Here is a 19,006-nt window from a genome sequence, read left to right as displayed (position 1 = left end):
TTTCTCTTCATTGCGAACAAGTAATAGGAGAAGGGTTTGTCTGGAAGAGGAATGGAGAAACAGATTCATTTCATCTAGTCTTGGTAAAACAATGCCCCCTTTTTCTCTCCTTATGGAATGGAGGGATGAGGTGGCTGAATAGAAAATCATTGATGTCCAATATGGCTGGATTAGAAAAGGCAGCTTTTCTACTTTGCACATAAATAGGTAACAGGAAGGTACAGCTAAAGTCCTCTTGCCTGAAACACTGTCCCCCAGAAGCAGACATTGTAATAATAAAAATAGTGGCTGTGTGTATATTGATGCTATTTGCAAGTTACCTGTAAGTGTTTATTTTTTTTCTTATACTTGAAATGGCTTCCTTTACTAAACTCTTACCTAGTTCTGGTTTCTCCCCCCTTTCTATAGTGTGCAGTAAGGAAAATTACAGGACAAATGGGGAGAATGTAGAGGAGATGACGCAATGTCTTGCATATCCAGGTTTCATCTTAATTTCCATCCCATGTTCTCAGAAATGTTTGAACTTCCTAAGGGTTTTCCATGGACACAGAAACTCAGCACTTTAGAAGGTGCTCTTGTAAGGCTGGCTGCCCCCTTTTCCTCCTTTTCTATATTTTTATTTTACTTTTAGTATAGTGGTACTTAAGATCACTGGTTCACTTAAAAAGAAAAAAAAAACCAATAAAATGTTTAAACTCTACTAATGTACAAATAAGCTGAAATGTTGCATTTTATGTGTATTTTTGCCATAGCAGGTACTGTATTTCTCATGCTGGATTTAGAAAAAAAAAAAGGAAAAAAAAAAGAAAAAAAACAAACAAAAGGGTGACGTTTTATTGGAGTGTGACAAGTTAAGAGTAATAAAGAATTAAGTCGTCGTCATTTCATTGAAACTGAGAGATGGTGTAATACTTATATATAAGTTTTCTGAAGGTTTTTTTTTTGGGCTTTTAAACAGCTTTTTTGGTTTTTTGTTTTCTTCGTTTTGGTTTTTTTTTTTGGTTTGTTTTTTTTTTTTGTTTGTTTGTTTTTTTGAAAGATATGATTGTATTATGTGCAACTCAGTTGCTTACATTATAACTACAAACTATTTTTGGGTTCCTGGAAAAAAAGAAAAAAAATACTAATAAATGTGTTTGGCTGCTAAGCATTTAAAGCTCGTGTTTTGTGCACGTTTTGTGTCCCGCGGCCGTGTCGGGGTCCCTGGGGCCGCTTTGGCCTCCGGGCGCGGGGGGGCGCCGGGCCCGCCGCGGGCTCGGGGCGGGGCGGGGCGGGCGCGCTGAGGGCGCGGGGCGGGGCCTCCGCCCGCCCTTATCCCGCGGGCCGCGCCGCTGCCGCTGCCGTGCCTTACCGCTGCGCTGCCGTGCCTTACCGCTGCCGCTGCTGTCCCGTACTGCTGCCGCCGCTGCTGCCATGGCGGCCCCCGCAGAGGAGCAGGACGTGATGGCGCGGTACCGCTCCCCGCTGGTGTCGCGCTACGCCAGCGCCGAGATGGCCTACAACTTCAGCGAGAGGAAGAAGTTCAGCACCTGGCGCCGCCTCTGGCTCTACCTCGCCCAGGCTGAGAAGGTAACGGCGGGACGGGCGCTGAGGGCAGAGCGGCCCGGGGCGGGGGGAGAGCGCTGCCGGGACGTCTTCGCGTCCCCATTCCCTTAAGGGCTCTGGCGGATGAGGGCCCGGGAATCGGCCGTACCTTCCCGGAGCTATCGTCGGGAAACCGACCCGAGTAACTTTGCAGGCGCCCCTTCGGCGCGTTCCGGGGAGCAAAGGGGCTCTGCGAGGGGTGGGGGCTCTGCGAGTTCAGGGTTATCCAGCCCTCTGTACACAATCCCTCCTGTCGCCCCTCAGCAAATCATTTCTTCTCCCCTCCTACCCTCCCCCTTGCACTTTTGCCTTCGCTGTAAAATTGGTTTTGTAAAAGCTCTGCTAAGCAATTTTTGGTGAGGGGTTGCCTTTGAGTAAACAACGGTGTCCTTCCCCAGCGCTCAGCTGTTTGCTTTCCAGGAGGTGTGACGGGTGAGGTGCACTGTCCATTCAATCCGATGGCTGTCTGTCCGTGCCAGCCGGACCACCCCCTGCATCTGTGGCCAGTTGTTGTCAGATAGCCCTTTTTTTCCGAGATAAGTTTACTTTTGGCCAAAGTGAGCAGTACATTTACCCCGCAAGTACTTGTGATGTTTCTGGTAGGCTGAGTGCCACAAAAAAAAAAAAAAAAAAAAAAAAAAAAAAAAAAAATGGGTAGTGTGTATTATTAATTCAAGTATTAGGAAGCAACAACTGAGTATGAGTTGTCCAGAGTATGTCCATATGATTGCATGCTGTTGTGTTAGTAGAAGACATGAAGATGACTTTTTTAATGTGCACTTAAAGCTAAACTTTTTGACTTTGACTCTGGTCCTGAAAAGGGATACATGTACAGCTATTATTACATCTTAATTAAGACAATTTTTAAGTTGCACCTGACTTGATTCCTTGTGACTCCTACCAGGTTTTTGACAGTCAAAGGCTTTAGCTTTCAGACTCAATAGGAGCCTATTTGTTTTGTAGGGAGTCCAATTTCTCTTTTCAAAGCCCTGGGATTGTTAGAAGCAATTCAAGCTCTAGGTCTGGCTGTTACTGTGAGTGCAAAGGCAGAGAAGCGCCATGCTGGAGAATGTCATTACAGTGCACAATGTCATTACCATGTTCCTTCTCCATGCAAGGATAGTATCGCTACACAGCATTGTCAATAATATCCTGGACCAAATGTGATGTTTCAGAACCTGAAGATGCAATTATACAGCTGTGCTAAATAGGAGTCACTTTCCAAAGTACTGCATGCCTGATTTTGTCGCAGTTCAGATGCTTGAGTGAGAAAGCTACAAATCTCATCTGGCGCAGAAAGTGTCCATGCTATGAATGCATGCTTGAGGAGCTTTGCATGTTCAAAGCATGACAATTTAAACATTGTTGTATTGATTCCATCAAGTAATCATCACTTTTACTTCTGTTCGAGAGCAGAATATGTGAGTTGCCCAATAGGAGAAAACAATCTGCTTGGAAGAACCAGTATGGGGCTTTTAGGTTTCCATTCCCAAGCCCTGAATTCCGGGCTACCCCATTTATTGGCCCTTGCTCTGCCTCCCATTGCCGCCCCAGACTTTTGTTCCCAGAAAGTAGAGATAGGTCTTACAACTTCTTGAGCTCTCTTTTCATAGTGGGAAGAGGAGACTACTATTTTTATCTGGCTCCTCATTCCAGAACAGCTTGTAATCTAATGTCAGCTCTGGACTAAAAAGAAGGGAGAGTCAGCTACTTCCAGCACCTGTTATCTCTGTCAGTGGTCAGTTAGTTACACATACTAACAGTTTCTTTAGGCTCCTTGTAGAAGATGCATAGTATTTCTATGAAAAAGAATACCCACTCAAATACCAGGTAATAAATGAACTGTGGCAATTTACTGCAGCACATGTCCTCACTTCCAAGATATTAATGTGTTGCTTGTTTTTGAAGATACATAGCTTATCTTTTCAGATACATTAAAAACCAAACAGTAACAAATGAACTCTGGGCAATACTTCCTTTTGTCTTCTGACAAATCAGATCTAGGAAGGTCTAATCATAGGTTTTCTTAAAGTTGCAGGGAGTAGTAAGACAGAAGACATGCAGCTTAGTGATAAAATTTTAGGTAAAGTGTAGGGCCGGGCAGATGGCTTCAATATTCACTCTACTTAATAAGTGAAATTTTCAAGTGGTCCACTTGGAGTATGTGAGATAAGAATGAAAGAATTATTTCAGTAGGAACTGAATTTGGCAGAAAGTCTATACAGTGTTTTGCTCCTTTCAGCAGGCAGGAGTTTGAAAGAGCAGGCTTAGCAAAGTGTGGGATTAGTAAGAAAAACTTATTTTTCCCAATTGACAGTATTTAAAATTTGGGTTAAGAGCTGAGGTGTCTGAATTTATACCCATCCCAAAACACTAGTTTAATTTTTTGCATAAATTCCTTTGTGTTACGATTCTTCTGTTAACACTTTTTATCTTGAACTCTTGACTTAATTTTACCAGAAAGTCAAGTACAAATTTCTTGGAGTTCTCCCTTTTCGTAGAAGTAGCTTTGACATCCTGCAGCATCAAAGTGACTTAAAATATGTTTTGCACATAGGAAATATAAATGTTTTCTCTCTTTCTTTAGTAACCCTCCATCTGTTTTTTCTGTCCAGTTTAGGTTTCATTGTTTTTCTGTCACATGTTCTTTATGTGATGGACAACACGGTGTTCTCATTCTGTGTGCAGGAGCTGTGCCACATCATCTGCCTGTTCTGCCCCGTCCTTTAGGAAAAGTGATGAGCAGTCAGAGCTGTTAGAGTGGCACATCAAAATACTGGGACAGTCTCAGAAGAATGACACCCTAAAAGCACAGTCCAGAAAGCTCATCACTGACTTCACTGAGCCGTGGTGCTTTGGGGAAAAACCTTGTGTTCTTCCTTATGTAGTTTTCCTACTTGGTTTTCTTAGGTACACGGGTTTGAAGGATGTTTGTTTTCTTCCCGAGGTACTGTCAGTATCAGCAAAAACTCATAGGGAAGAGACTCACATGTTTGTGGACAGATGAGAACATCATTTGTCTTGGCACTACCCTAGCTTGCACGTGTTCTATGTCAAGTTGTCACTTTTGGGAGGTTATTCCTTTCCTCTCTGTGTGACTGTGTACCGTGGTCAGCTTTTCCCAGAGGATCACGGATGTCTGAGCAAGGCATGAGATTTTAATCTTGGCACAAGAATCATTGCCTGCTGAGCTGCCTGTGCTTTTAGGCAGTTGCAGTCTATACCAGTGCACCTCAAAGGCAGCAGTCTGGGGCCAGGTGCCTTTCCCCATTTAGCTGGACACTCATGGGTATGTATATACTTGTGGCAGTGTAAGTCTGGGTACTAATTATCTGATGAGGTCCTTGAGAACACATCTGCTTCACTTGCTGTCTTACTCAGTTCCAGGTTCCATATCTGCAAACCATTTTTTCAGTCAGTTTGATTCTGAACAGAACCAGTTTTTTAAATTCTTTGAATCCTGGAAGCCTCCTGGTTGATGATTTCTCATCACTCTTGCACAGAACAATAGTATTTTAATTTGGAAAAGGCAGTAATACCAAGTTCACTGTGAGACTTTTAATTTCTCAGTATCACAAAAAGACATTTTTCTCATCTTAGTGGATTGCACCAGTGTATAATCTGTGGTTGGATATCTTTGTTTTTAAGTCAGCTTGCTAAAAAGCTCTAGCAATTAGTTTTGAATATGAACTAGGAGCGTTCATCTCCTTCTGCCAGATCAACTGATTTCACAAGGTTTCATATTCAGTCTGAGATGAGGTACTACAGGACTTTTGAAAAGGTACAAACATATAAAACATATACACCTTTCTGTATGTTTTAAGCCCCCAGTTTATAGTTGTGTAGGTTTAGTTGTGGTCCAGAGAGTTTTTCCTGACACAAGCTATTAGTCGCATGTTAGCTGGACTTTTCTTTAACCAAAAGGTAAACTTCATTAAAAGAAGTTCAAACTATACTATTTTTATATCACTTTTCCCCATGTACTTTAATTTTTGTAGTTTTCACGGGAATGTTACATGATTGAGGAAGGTATGAAGCCCAAGAGGAGCATCTGAGAATGAACACTGTCCTGTCCTATTGGAAAAGGCTGGAGAGCCCTAGAATGAAAGCATTTGCTGTTACAGCTCGCTTATACCAAATTGTCACACTTCTGGGAGATGTCAGACGGGACTAAATTACTTAAACAGCTTCTGACTCCATTTGTTGGTAAAGAGAAAATGCAATGAAAGTTCTTTTCCCCTTGCAGTCACTTGGGCTTTCAATCACAGATGAGCAGATACGGGAGATGGAAGCAAATCTGGACAACATTGATTTCAAGATGGCAGCGGAGGAGGAGAAGAAGCTGCGTCACGATGTGATGGCCCACGTGCACACCTTTGCCCACTGCTGTCCAAAAGCTGCAGCCATCATCCATCTTGGAGCAACCTCCTGCTACGTAGGGGATAACACGGTAATAGTGCATTTCCAGTTCCCTGCCTGCAGAGCTGGGTTAAACAAAGCTACATTTGTTTATTTTATAGCTCTTTATAAAATATTACGTGGATTTTTCAGTCATTTTTGTTCATTTTACTGTTGAAGTTAGTTCAGTTCTTTAGCATGGCTACCCTAGGAAAGCAAGCTCCAGCTGCCTTCTTTCTTCTGATGTGAAGTAAAATTTATCTGGAAACTGTTCCCTAACCTCTGCTTGCATGTCAAATATTCAAGGAGATAAGAGGGGAGTTGCAAATGCATGAAGAAACATGTGAACTGTGTGATTTATCAGTTACACCCCTGTGACAAGAGTTCACTGACTTGCAGAACAAGGTCCATGAGCTTTCAGTTGCTACTTGGAACCCCTGCGTAATTCAGGGGAAAACAAGCCTTTCAGTAGTGAAGAGAATGGATCAGTGTGTTAAGTTAAAAGGAAGTACTACCATTCTACAGAGCTGTAAAATACTTGTGAAGAACCTCATCTACAACAGAGAGCAAACTGAAGCCTTATATCTCAGTATATGTTGCTGTTCCACTGTTCAAGCCATTGCAACTTCACAGCTGCTTTTGTTGCATGAGAAGCTGCTCTGTGATTATTTTTTCTCTACTCCTTTGCAAACCTGTTTAGCTTTTGGATAATACCATCTTCCTTGTGACACCTTGCCCAGCTGTACCTCAGTTTCAAAAGAAGGAGTAAAGGACAACTGGTGCCTCATCAGCCCACTTACTTTTCTGCTGTCTTTAGCCTACAGTGCCTGTATTTTCCACTTGGGACCATATGATTTAGTCTGTCATTCCATGGGCAGTCCCAAGACCTCAAAATAATCATTCATAGGTACTTGGTGGAATCAGGTCTTCCACCACTTATGACTTTCCATGGACCATATAAAAGCAGCAATGGTGGATCCAGCATATTTGTCATAAGCAAGTGCAGTGCAACCTCTGTTATAAGAAGGAAAGCAAATCATTTAAGAGGAAACTTTTGAATCATCCGTGTCATCTCTGAGAGAAATGGTTATGTCTGATCCTTTAAACATGGCCCAAAGTTCGTTTCTTTGCTTCTTGCAGGATTTGATTGTCCTCCGTGATGGGTTTAACCTCCTGCTGCCCAAGGTGAGAAGGTGGTTCTGCAGTGTCTCAGAAATGGGGAGCATTCATGTCCTGTGTTTAACTGGATTTTCCTAAAACTTTGTGGGAAACTAGGAGGAGTTGTCTGTCTGGGTTGTTCTCAAAAAAGTGAAGTTCCCTTTCTTTCCTTTCTCAAGTGTTTTCCCAGAGCTTTTTGGCTCACAGTGGGAATTATAAGCAGCTCCTTGTTTATCTGTGCCACAGGTACTACATAGCAATAGAGCTGTATTGCTTTCAGGATTATCTTAGTCTTATCCTTAGCTATATTCCTAGGAGTCTGTCAGCATTCAAGAAACTATATAAAACATTTTTCTGAGGTCAGATATAGTAGGAGTGTAGTGCAGTGGTGCCAATCTGACCTTGAATGAGTTGGCATCCAATTTGCCCTGGATTGTACATGTGTCAGTTATAGCCCAAGCAGCTTTATTTCTGACCAGTTCTAGGAATAAAGAAAATACCCAAGGATGAACCAACTGCAGGATTGGGTTGGGCATGAAGATTAGACTAGTTTGAGCTCAAATCCAATGACTTGTGTGAGCTCTTGATTGAGTTTTGTAGCAAGCAGAAATTGCATGCATGCCCTTAAAAACTGAAACACGCCATATTCTACATTTAGAGGGGCCTGCAGAGTTGCCCCTCAAGGTCCCTTCCTGCACAGTGGTTTCCCTCCCCTTTTTCTCACAATATTGTGCTTAAGCATGTGAACTTCTGTGTTGTTTGGGGTTTTTTCCTCTCTTATTCCACCTCTTTTCTATCCTTCCTGCTTCCACCAGCTCGCAAGGGTGATCAGCCGGCTGGCCGACTTTGCTGAGAAGTATGCTGACATGCCTGCTTTGGGCTTCACTCACTACCAGTAAGTAGCCATCAGCCTTTGCTTTCTTTTTGTTGTCTGTGCTTTGATTAAGTTGACCTGGCACTGCTCTTTTGCCATCCTTTTTCCCATTTCTGACCAGTTGATGGTTCAGAAAAGGCATATGTGCCTGACTCCAGGCTTGTTCAGGAAATTGGACTGTTGCTTTGACTAGCTGTCAGCAATTGCTTCAACGCAGCTACAAATAGAGGATGACTTCCAGGAAAACACAGATGTGCATGTTCTGGGCTGTTTCAAAAAAGCATGACTGGGAATTGCAGTAAGCCTGTCTTCCAGTCAGATTTTCTTTGTTTTTCTTTAAGTTATTTTCTGCTGCAGCCTAGAAAGTTTTGTTAATGGCTACTTGTTACTACAGATGCTGAGTCAAAGGATAATGAGATCTGGGTGGTTCTGTTCTTGCGGTAGTTTAATCTCCTGCTTCATGAAGACTGTTTTCAGAAGCATTAAATTATGCCATGAGCTAAGCCTGGGTCTTCTACCCCAGTGATATGGAGCAGCAAAGGCAGAGAAATTAAGCACAGGTCGTGTCAGACTCGATGTCTGACACTTGAACCTTTCTCCCAAAGGAAAGTGAAAGCATCAGATCTCTGATTTATCATCTTGCTGTATATGCAGTGTTGGTTCCATCAGCTCTAGTCCTACAGCTCTCTGTATCTACAGCTTTTTGGAGGAATATCTGTGTTAGTTTTATTTGGGCTTTTGGAGAGAGGACAGAGGAGTGTTCAAGAAGTGTATACAAGGTGAAATCATAATTGATGTCTCAGCCTTTTCTGTATCGTTTGTCAGCAGGGCCTTTACTCCATTCACAATCACATCCATGTTTTCCGTAGCCTTCCCTTTTCCTGCTCATGTACTTGCAGAGGCCTGTCTTGTTGCCTTTCACATCCCATACTAAATTCATCTAGGTGGGTTTTGGCTTTCCTTGTCCCGTCTCTGCAGTGTTGAATAGTTTCTTTGTATTCCTCCTGGATCGCCTGTCCCTGCTTCCAGATCTTACAAGCTTCCTTTTTATTAAGTCTGAGCTTAATCAGGAGCACATTGTTCATGTGTGTATGGCTTTTTGAAGTAGTATAGAGGTTTTCTTCGGAGTTCATGTGGATAATTTGAAATATTTCACTTTCTGGAAAGCGATTTCCAGAAACACCCCTGTTTTTACCTCAAAGCATTTTCAGGAGGACTGAAGTGTAGCTGAAGCTTGCAGTTAGTTATTACAAGGTAGAGGTCTTACGAGAAGTGTTGGCTGACAGCATTGTTTGTGTGTTTGCCCAGAGGCTGAGGAGCACATTTTTATAAATAAAAAGGAAAGTTTCCTGAGAGGAATCATTTAAAATCACAAAGTGAATGCAGATGTCTCTGTGCTGAGAAGTTCACACCCGTGCTGTAAGTCAGCCAGGATGCCCCCCATGCCCTGGGTGAGCAGAATTGGGTGGGGGACGGATGCACCCCCAGTCTGGCACAGCCCCTGCACGCCGGCAGGGGGCACCCGCCTGGCACTTGAACACAGAATTGCTGTTTTCTGGTACTGTAATTCCATCTAATCCCTGAAAGAAATTATTACATCTTCAGTACCATTTACTGCTGACATTGGTACATCCTTCTGCCTAAGCCAAATGCTGTTAATTTCTGCTCAAATGAGTCAATAGAGCTGAATCTGTAGGGAACTTTTAATGGCAGGCTCAGCAGTGAAGTGTGGTGCTTGGGCAAATCCTCAATGAGTCATGTTGTGTTCTTGATTGTTTTCAGACCTGCCCAGCTCACCACTGTGGGGAAGCGCTGCTGCTTGTGGATTCAAGACTTGTGCATGGACCTGCAGAACCTGGAGCGGGCTCGGGATGACCTGCGCTTCCGGGGGGTGAAAGGCACCACTGGCACTCAAGCCAGCTTCTTGCAGCTCTTTGAGGGAGACCACAGTAAAGTACGTCAGACAGCCCAGGGTGCAGACATACAGTCTTGGCAATTTTCTGCTCTGGAATGCTGCTTTCTTTGAGGGAACATTGAGATTCTCGCATTAAATTTACGAAGTCACCCTGATCCCTCTGGGGCTCATTGACAAGGCTCTGTGAAAGTAAGCAGCATTTGGGATGGGATATTTCCCAGAAAGTAGAAGATTTTTTGACAGTAAACTGAGAAAACCAAAGACCATTTTTGCTCTTGCTGACCTTGCTGCGTTGTATTTTGAGCTCTGGTTTTTTTTCACTTCACCCCAAGGTTGAAGAACTGGACAGATTAGTGACTGAGAAGGCAGGATTCAAGCGGTATGTAACACACATTCTTAGCAGTGTGTGACTCCTGCTGGTAGTGTTGGCCCAGATTCCCCTGGCTGCCAAACCAACATCTGTGCTGCTGTTCACTTATTCCCCCTTGCCATCTTCCATTCCCAGTTGCATTTTCCTGCATGAAACTTCACCTCGTAAATCGGCCACTTCTTCTTGTCTCCCTGTCAAAGCACAGCTGTCCCTTTTCCTCTGTTTACCTCTCTCGCACCTGCATGCTGCCCCAAGAAATTGACAGCCTGAACCCAAAGTTGTTCTCATCCCAGCAGAATGACAGCCCTCCACTTCAAGAGCCACGTCACTGCTTGCTCAAAGTCTTGCAGTAGTCTTGTGTCTGCCTGGAACACTCAATTCCTGTGCTTATTTCTAGGGCTTACATGGTCACTGGGCAGACCTACAGTCGCAAGGTGGATATTGGAGTCCTGGCCGTGTTGGCCAGTCTGGGGGCTTCTATACACAAGGTGAGCACCCTAGTTCTATACATTGGGAAGAGGGACAAATGTTTCAGATCTTCAAGAGAAGGTGCTTTGGTGCAGAATGCTCTGCTTAATAAATAGTGGTGTTCCTTGTTCAGCTGTCTTCTTTGTGGTCATGAAAATTCACTGCTGGGTACACGCCTGATACTCAAATCTCAAAGATCTTAAAACCAGTGACAAATAAAGCAAGTTAACTGAGCAGATTCTAAAATGGGTTAACAACTCCCACACCAGATATTAGTCTAATCTACGCTAAATTGATCCAATTAGAGTAAATGTCTTTCCTAGTGGTGTATGAGTTCTTAAATTTCACCATTTCCTCCTAGTTAATTGCCTTTCTGATAATGGTGTTCTTCTCTCTGTCCTTGTGGATTCTTTTCATTGATTTATCTCTGTTCCCTCCTTCTTCCTCCTCTTGGGCTAAAGTGATCTGTGGTATTTTCTTCTGTTTTGGTTTTTTTCCCAGTTCAGTAAGCACACATTATCTGTGTTTGCAAATCACTGTGCAAGTTTGTTGTGCGTTTTCTGTGTTCTCTTCTGATCTGTCTTCCATTCCCTGCAAACATTTGCCCTTGCTGGAGTCCAGTTCCCATCCAATCCAGTGGACATGCTGTTTTCTGTGTTGTCTTGACAAACACTTTTAGGCCTGGCAGTATGATTGCAGTATCAATTTTTTTGTCAAATTTTCCACTGCCCCTAGTTTATTTCTTGCCCATAGATGCAAAGATTCTCCAAGAGCACAAACACTAAGATACATTGGTGGGTGTCAGTTTGGTTCTGTTTCTTTAATTTCTCATGCTTGCTTTCTAGATTTGCACCGACATTCGTCTTTTGGCCAACCTGAAGGAGATAGAGGAGCCTTTTGAGAAAGACCAGATTGGTAAGGGATGAGAGAGTTTTCCTAGGTTGGTGTATGTGTCTTTTCATTTATGTTGGTGTGGCCTTTTAAAGAAACTTAGAAATGTCGCTGACAGAATTTGCTTTAAATTAACTGGAGTTGACATCGTTAGTATTTTCAATCCTTTTAAAAGAAAAAGAAAGGAGGGGAGGGGGAAGGAAAAAGAAAAAACACCTTACCTAAAGGTTTCTGGATATTAGGTAATCAAAATCAGATTTGTATTTTTGCACTCCCTGTGTTTGTGGGGAGAAGAGGAGTAGCCATGTGTGTCCCATTGCCTAGAGAGGCAGACCTGGATCTGAGGATGATTTTAATACCCATTCACTAGAGCAACAAGCAGCACTGTAAGCATCTGACTTTGAAGGACAGTATTACTGAGCAGATGGAGGCTCCAACACTGCTAAGATTGCCATGGGTAGCCTAGAGAGATGGTGCTAAATACTACATTAAAAAGTAAACTATTTGTCCCTTTTTTGTGGTAGTACTCCTGTTCTGCAGAACTGCAAAAATGTCATCTCACTTTTTCTTTGCCCACATTTAGATGTTTCTGATCTGAAGGGGGAAATGGTGGTGTCATTTTTGTTATTATAGAAAATTGTTGTATTTTGAGGCTTTAGTCAAAACTATGATGTTGCCCTGATTTTTTAAGATTTTTAGCTTTCTGATGTTTACATTCTTGTAACAAATTTTCTCACACACTTTCTGTAAATAACTTATTGTTTTGCATTCTTTTATGGAAGAAGAGAAATTTGATAGACTGTTAGTTTGTCCAGTGTCATTGGAGAGGTGGCACTTTCACCTTCCAGTCCACTGTCACTTTTAGAAAACTATAAATGTTAGAGTCAGAAAATAAACTTCCCTTTTTCTTCACCTTGAGAGCAGCGGTGTGTGTGCTCGTGTTGTTTCGTGTCCTATAGTGACACTATGATTCCTGACACATTTTCCTTTCCTGGGGGAGGACCTTCATCTCTTCTCCCCTAATGCAGCACCCCTTCTGTTGCCCTGTTGGCATCCCTGTTCCTGCTTTGCCAGGCTCGAGTGCAATGCCCTACAAGAGGAACCCGATGCGCTCAGAGCGCTGCTGCAGCCTCGCGCGGCACCTGATGACGCTGGTGATGGATCCCCTGCAAACGGCCGCCGTGCAGTGGTTTGAGAGAACGCTGGATGACAGTGCCAACAGGTCTGTTCACACTGGGCTCTCCAGGTGGCCTTGTGCAGAAAGCTCCTCTGGCCTCTTAGAAAATACTGCCTTTAAACTAAATCCACAAGATACCAACTTGACAAAAAGCAGTCTCAATAGAACCTAGAGACTACAAACTGGCTTCCTCTGTACCATCAGGTAGAAACTGTTAGGTTCTTTTTAATGTCAAGATCTTTTGTAAAGTAAACCAGCAGTGAAAGGGAGGGATACAGAAGCCAGGGTAATAAATTGCTTTCATAGTCTTCCTGTTTCAATAGCACAGTATTACAGTACTCACATTTCTCAAACTCTCCTCCTTATTTTGGATGCAGTTTTTTGACCCTGCTTTTTTTTTTTTTTCATGTTTTGGAGAATAGTCCAATACCTTAACCCTCCAAATAATCTAAAAAAAAGCATATTTTAATTTTGAAAAATATTCTTTACAAGGAGTAGTCAGATCCTGGAGAAAGAGCACAACTCTACTCTTTTAAAAGTTTCATGAAAATATGTGCAGGTCTTTAGGATATTGCTCAGCAAATTTTGCTTTGTTTTATAATTCTTCATTACAACTATTTTGAGCTGAGCAGAAGTTATCTACAATTATTATCAAGTAAATTACAGCAATTAAGTTCAATGCTTCCATCTTTTATTTGGTACTAAATCTGCATAAAGCTCATGCCTACCTTTGAAATATTTTAGTTTCAAAGTCATATTCTGTTGCAGAATTTGATCTCTTAGAATCTTAGAAATCTCTAGACTTCTAAGGTATGGCACCTGTGAGACAATGAACAGCAGCAGTTTTGGCTTAATTAATGCTAGATTAGTGTTAAGATTGCTGACAAGAATGTTATTTTTAAAATGTCCCCACAAACATAATACCTGCATAACATTTTGTGAAAAAATAGAAGATTTTTTCCCAGGGGGACCTTACTCCACAGCTCCTAGTCTCATTAAAAAAAGAGATGCATAGGCAGCAGAAAACAATGTAAATTTAAGAAATTGCATACTGGTTGATATGGTGTGTTTATTTTCATCTCATCTAATAGAAAGACTAATCTGTCCACTTCATTAACCAAATAGAAAAATCTGTGCTCTTGTTAAAGCTATGGTGTCTTGAAGGAGAACAAGCCAGAGAAAGTTCAATCAATCTACAATCCAGCAAAGTTGTTTTAAGGCACTGTGATAGAATTGGAGGGCTTAGATGTAGCACAAGGTTCAAGAACTTGGATATTTTAAAAGATGACAGTTTAGGATGGGCCAGGCCCTGCTGTCACAGATGTATGATGCTATGTTTGCTGCATTATGATGCAGAGCATTTTGCCTGATACAGCTCAGGCCCCACTACTCCTCTTGTTTCCCTCCTTTGCTTTTTGTCAGGAGCCTCCTTTGTGGCCAGGAGCTGGTTTCTTGGAGGAAGCCCTCACCAAATGCATGGATCCCCTTGGAAATTCCCCTGAGCACAGCCAGGCACAGCATGAGCATGCAGCAGGAGGGTAGGATCAGTAGTAGACACTTCAGCAAAGAACACATAGGGGCACATAGGGAAAGATCCTGTAGATTTCTGCCCTGTTTCCTATCTGTGTAAGCACTGAATTATCTTGGAGCTTTCTATGTCTGCCTTCACCCTTTTCCCTCTCCGTCTCTACTGTCCAAAAAGAAAAAAAAAAAAAAAAAAAAAGAGAATAGCTCCAGTGTTAGGCCACAGTGATGCTATTTAGAGCATTACTTACAGAAGCTGAAGGATCTGAGGTGACTGGAATATGGCTTTGTTGCTGACCAGGGTTCTGGGTATGTGTGTCTCATAGGCGCGTCTGTCTGGCTGAGGCTTTCCTCACAGCTGACATCATTCTGAGTACACTGCAGAATGTCTCCGAGGGACTTGTGGTGTATCCAAAGGTAAAGCAGGAGATAATGGACCTCCTTGGTAATGCTCCAACTATGCCAAAGTGTACAAAAATGCTCCCACTCAAGAATTACATTTTTATGTTAGTTCAAATGGTTTCTGAATTTTGCCCTATTCTTGCCATATTCTCACTGTCGTAGGACATACGTTAGGGGCCTCTTGTGAGGCCAAAGCAGAGTAAATACAAAACGTTGTTACAGAGGATATTTTTCCCTGAATTACAGAACAGATCTGTAGAACTTAGCAGTGAATGATACTGTCTATACAGATCTCATCCAGTCCTGGAACTTAGTACAGATTAAAAAAAACTATTGGACATCTTTTCCAAACTAATGTCTCGTACAAGATATGGCTTCTAAGTATTATCAACTTCAATATCTGGATTTCCAGAGCTAAGTTCAAAATGACAATGTGTCTTTGCATCACAGGGACAAATTTTTTATCAGGGCCTGTTATAATAGGACGAGGGGCAATGGTTTTAAACTGACAGAGGGACAATTCAGATGATATAGGAAAGAAATTTTATTACAAAGAAGGTGGTGAAACACTAGAATAGGTTGCCCAGAGAGATGGTGGATGCCCCCTCACTGGAAACATTCAGCATGAGGTTGGACAGGGCTCTGAGCAACCTGATCTAATTGAAGATTTCATTGCAGGTGGTTGAACTAGATGGCCTTTAAAGGTCCCTTCCAACCCAAACTTTTCTGTGATTCTGTCACCATTGCCCAGTCCCAGAGATTCAAGGGGAGAGGAAAAAATCTTCACTGCAAAGTTTTCAGTCGCCTATAGTCTTTCTATAATGCTGTTTCTTTTTTCCTTTTTTTTTTTTTTTTTGTGTGTGTCTGTTTTTAAGGTGATTGAGAGAAGGATCCGGCAGGAGCTGCCGTTCATGGCCACAGAGAATATAATCATGGCAATGGTGAAGGCTGGGGGCAATCGTCAGGTACAAATGAAGTGTCCAAATTACCTTTGTTTACAGCCTGATGTTTGTCTCCTGAGAAACAAATGTATCTGGGCTCTTGTCCTACCACACCTTTCTCCACTCTTCACCTGCTCCCACAGAGTTATTAGTATTGCACTGGTGCTGCAAAGCCAGGCTCTGCTCTCTGAGGGGAGAGCACTTGTAGAGATCCCTGTGTTCTGTTAGGAACACTGTGTGTTTGAGCTAATCTGGCTGGCTGTGCTGGAGAAGAGGGAGACCTATGTTTGATACTAGTAGGCGTTTTCCTTTTTTAAGTGTTTGAAGGAACTTGGAACACAGGCCAGGCTTCTTTAAATGGAACATGTTGGCAGTTGGCTACCTTATAAATTAAAAGAGGATGAATCAGTACTGTTAACAAAAAAAGCAAGACCATTCTGAATCACTCATTCATGTGTCATGCTTCCCTAACTCAGTACAGTATATTAACCACTTTGTTTATAGTCTTTCATTCAGCTTCCTGTGTTCAAGCAAGCTGTAATTAAATATTTTTCTTAGTAAATAAACCCAGACACAATTAGATTATATTTTCTTATCATTTAATTTCACAGTTCAGGTCAAAATTGATAATCAAATTTCCATCTTAATGAAACACCTTATTTTCATTTACCTTTTAGATAATAATTTTTCCTTCTATGATTATTTCCACATCAAGGATAGAAGTGAAACTTGCAAGAATAATGGAAGTGTTTGAATAATGGAAGGGTTTGATAGAAGCTTTGAGCAGAATATATGTGGTTTCAGTTTTCTGGCAAATCACCCATTATATTAGTCAGGAAACATCATTTTTTCCTTTTTTTTCCCCCCGTGTTTCTGATGTCAGTGGGTCAGTGAGTAAGCTTCCTGACTAATCACATTCTGTGATTCATTTGTGTCTCTTGTTGACCTGCCTTCTTCCTGGTGCTGTTTAATTACATACCCATAGGGCTTAGTACCTTTGTAGAAGGTGTTCATATTCACATTCATATGTTCTGGTTTTGTGTGCCGGGAACTTTGGAACAGCACATTTTCTAGGCTTTCCCACCTCATAGCACTGAAACTCAGTTCCTTTCCCCACTACTAAACAGATCCCTCCCCTAAATATCCAAAAGATAGATGTGTTCACCTGAGGCAGGTCAGTGGTGAAGCAAAATGACATTTGGATAGAGAAAGCAGGATTATTTTTGTCCTTATTGTTGATCAAGATCAATACATTTAAGGAGAAGATTCCAGCATAGCTGTAAATGCAGTCACATGGCTGTATTTTAGGACCAGCATGGCAATATCTGATTTTGCAGGTGGTACCTGACTACAGTTGGGTTCCCTTATTCTTACCAGTTGATTCCAAAGGAATGGGTTTTTTTCCTCAGTCTATCCTTATGTAGGCCATGATTTGCAAAGTCTCACTGCTTGTTAAGTTGGACAGATTCTTTTCTTTTCCCTTTTCAAAATCTGTAGAGGCTTACATTATTTACAGTTGGAAAAAAAAAAAAAACAAAACCCTAGAATGACTCCTAAGAGTACTTGGGAGATTTGAAGAAGTATAAATTATTCCAATGTCATTAGTTTATATTATAGTTCAGCAGAGAATGTATGTGACATTCGGACTGTTTTAGCCTCAAAGGGCAGATGTGAAAAGATGAAGAAAATCTTGTTTTAATGCAGTGGCATGTAAAGCACTGCAGTCAAAACTGCATCTTCTTTTTGCACTGTCCAGGGCAATACACTTAGACATTTTTTCCTCCCACCCAAGTTGGTGAGATGAACATGTGCTGTCAATAGCAATGGAATGACTTTTTTTCTTTTTCCATCTTCCTCTCCCTGTACCTACAGGATTGCCATGAGAAAATTCGTGTTCTCTCTCAGCAAGCAGCAGCTGTTGTGAAACAGGAAGGGGGCGATAATGACTTCATTGCCCGTGTCCGTGCTGATCCTTACTTCAGCCCTATCCATAAACAACTCGAAAGCCTGTTGGATCCCTCCTCCTTCACTGGACGTGCTCCTCAACAGGTAAAGTAGTGGAAAGAGGCTGTGGGTTGTAATGCAATGTGTAGTTTAATCCTGCCTCCTTTTGTATATAATATGTACACTGTTTGCTACAGAGTGTACATATTATATAACTCTGGCCATACTACTAAGGCAGACACATTTTTCCCCTTTGATTTCCTTGGCTTTCTTGTCTTTCTTCCCTGTGGCTTCACACTTTTTACCCTGGACATACCAGACTGTTGGGTGTCTTTGTGAAAGAGAGACCCCAGTGAGACAAGCACGTCCAAATGGGGAGGAGGAGGCAAGTCCTTTTTCCTCATTTTATTTTTCTCATCTTGAACAGGTGGCCAAGTTCCTGAAGGAGGAGGTCAGACCGGCGCTGATTCCATACCAAAGCAAGATGGGTGGGAAAGTTGAACTGGCACTTTAGGTATAGTCTGCAAATGTGTGTGGGTACAGGAAGATAATAAAAGCCTTATTGACCCAGGTCTATTTACTGTGTCATGTTATTTTGGTGCTCTTCAGTACATTTAGCCCCCAGAGCATACAGCCACGTTGAGTCCAGATGGGCTTTTCATTCTTTGTTTGTTGTTTGATGGAGGTCTTTGACTATTGATGGAGGTCAAGCCTCCATCTATAGTGTGCTGAGTTACTGAGAAACGCTCAGCTGTGACAAGGTAACTTTATCACTGCACCTTCACTGGTTCCTCACAGAGCACTGCCAGCTGTTAAAGAGCAATGCCTGGTGCTGCCTGACATTCATGTAGGACTGACTTGTTGAAGAGCAGAGGTAAGGGGAACTGAGCCCACTCCCATTTTCATCTTTCTTTCCATGCCCTGAAACTTTCTCCACAGGTGTCTCAAAACTTGAGAAGTTTGTCCTGGCTTTCAGAGTACTGTGACTTGGGGAGCAAAGAGGCCAAAACATTAGAAATAATGAGAGAGGGAGGCCATGGAACTTCATGGCTCATCAAACTGGTGCTCCTTCAGTGCTCCTTTCCTAGTTTAATACTGTAGCTGTGGCTCTGTAGCTTCTGAAAATCGTATTTACAGGTGTTGATAAGAAACCAGTCATTGTGTTCTGGCTGTGATTGTGTTCCTTGGCTGTAGGTGCTTGATAATGAGTGGCAAGTGGACTCTGGCATGTGAAAGTTGCTCTCTACTGCAAGCTTTGTCTCATAGGGAAAGAAAAAGATACTGGAATTCATTGAATTTCAGATAAGTTTAAGAGCTTCAGTCTTATTTCTGACATGAATGATCCGTTTTGTAATGTCTG

The 19,006-nt window shown here is 42.2% G+C and overlaps 1 protein-coding gene across 1 annotated transcript; it reads left to right on the top strand.

Annotated features, from left to right (window-relative positions):
* Positions 1–1,351: 1,351 nt before the first annotated feature.
* ADSL (adenylosuccinate lyase) lies at positions 1,352–18,222 on the top strand. The gene is made up of 13 exons (XM_036401275.2): positions 1,352–1,569; positions 5,831–6,034; positions 7,123–7,167; positions 7,956–8,035; positions 9,797–9,968; positions 10,262–10,308; positions 10,697–10,787; positions 11,613–11,682; positions 12,733–12,880; positions 14,686–14,776; positions 15,637–15,726; positions 17,575–17,751; positions 18,074–18,222. The coding sequence occupies exons 1-13, from the start codon at positions 1,414–1,416 to the stop codon at positions 18,158–18,160; spliced, it is 1,458 nt and encodes a 485-aa protein (XP_036257168.1). The 5' UTR covers positions 1,352–1,413; the 3' UTR covers positions 18,161–18,222.
* The last annotated feature ends 784 nt before the right edge of the window (positions 18,223–19,006 follow it).

The sequence above is a fragment of the Molothrus ater genome, chromosome 5 (assembly GCF_012460135.2).
Source record: "Molothrus ater isolate BHLD 08-10-18 breed brown headed cowbird chromosome 5, BPBGC_Mater_1.1, whole genome shotgun sequence".
In the NCBI taxonomy this organism is placed as follows: Eukaryota; Metazoa; Chordata; class Aves; order Passeriformes; family Icteridae; genus Molothrus; species Molothrus ater.
Note: the sequence above shows the minus strand (reverse complement) of the source record. Positions and strands in the feature narration are given on the sequence as shown.

Coding starts and splice junctions, on each gene's coding strand:
- ADSL (XM_036401275.2), top strand. CDS start 1,414: ATGGCGGCCCCCGCAGAGGAGCAGGACGTGATGGCGCGGTACCGCTCC. Junction 6,035..7,122: donor GCTACGTAGGGGATAACACG/GTAATAGTGCAT, acceptor TGCTTCTTGCAG/GATTTGATTGTCCTCCGTGA. Junction 8,036..9,796: donor TTGGGCTTCACTCACTACCA/GTAAGTAGCCAT, acceptor GATTGTTTTCAG/ACCTGCCCAGCTCACCACTG.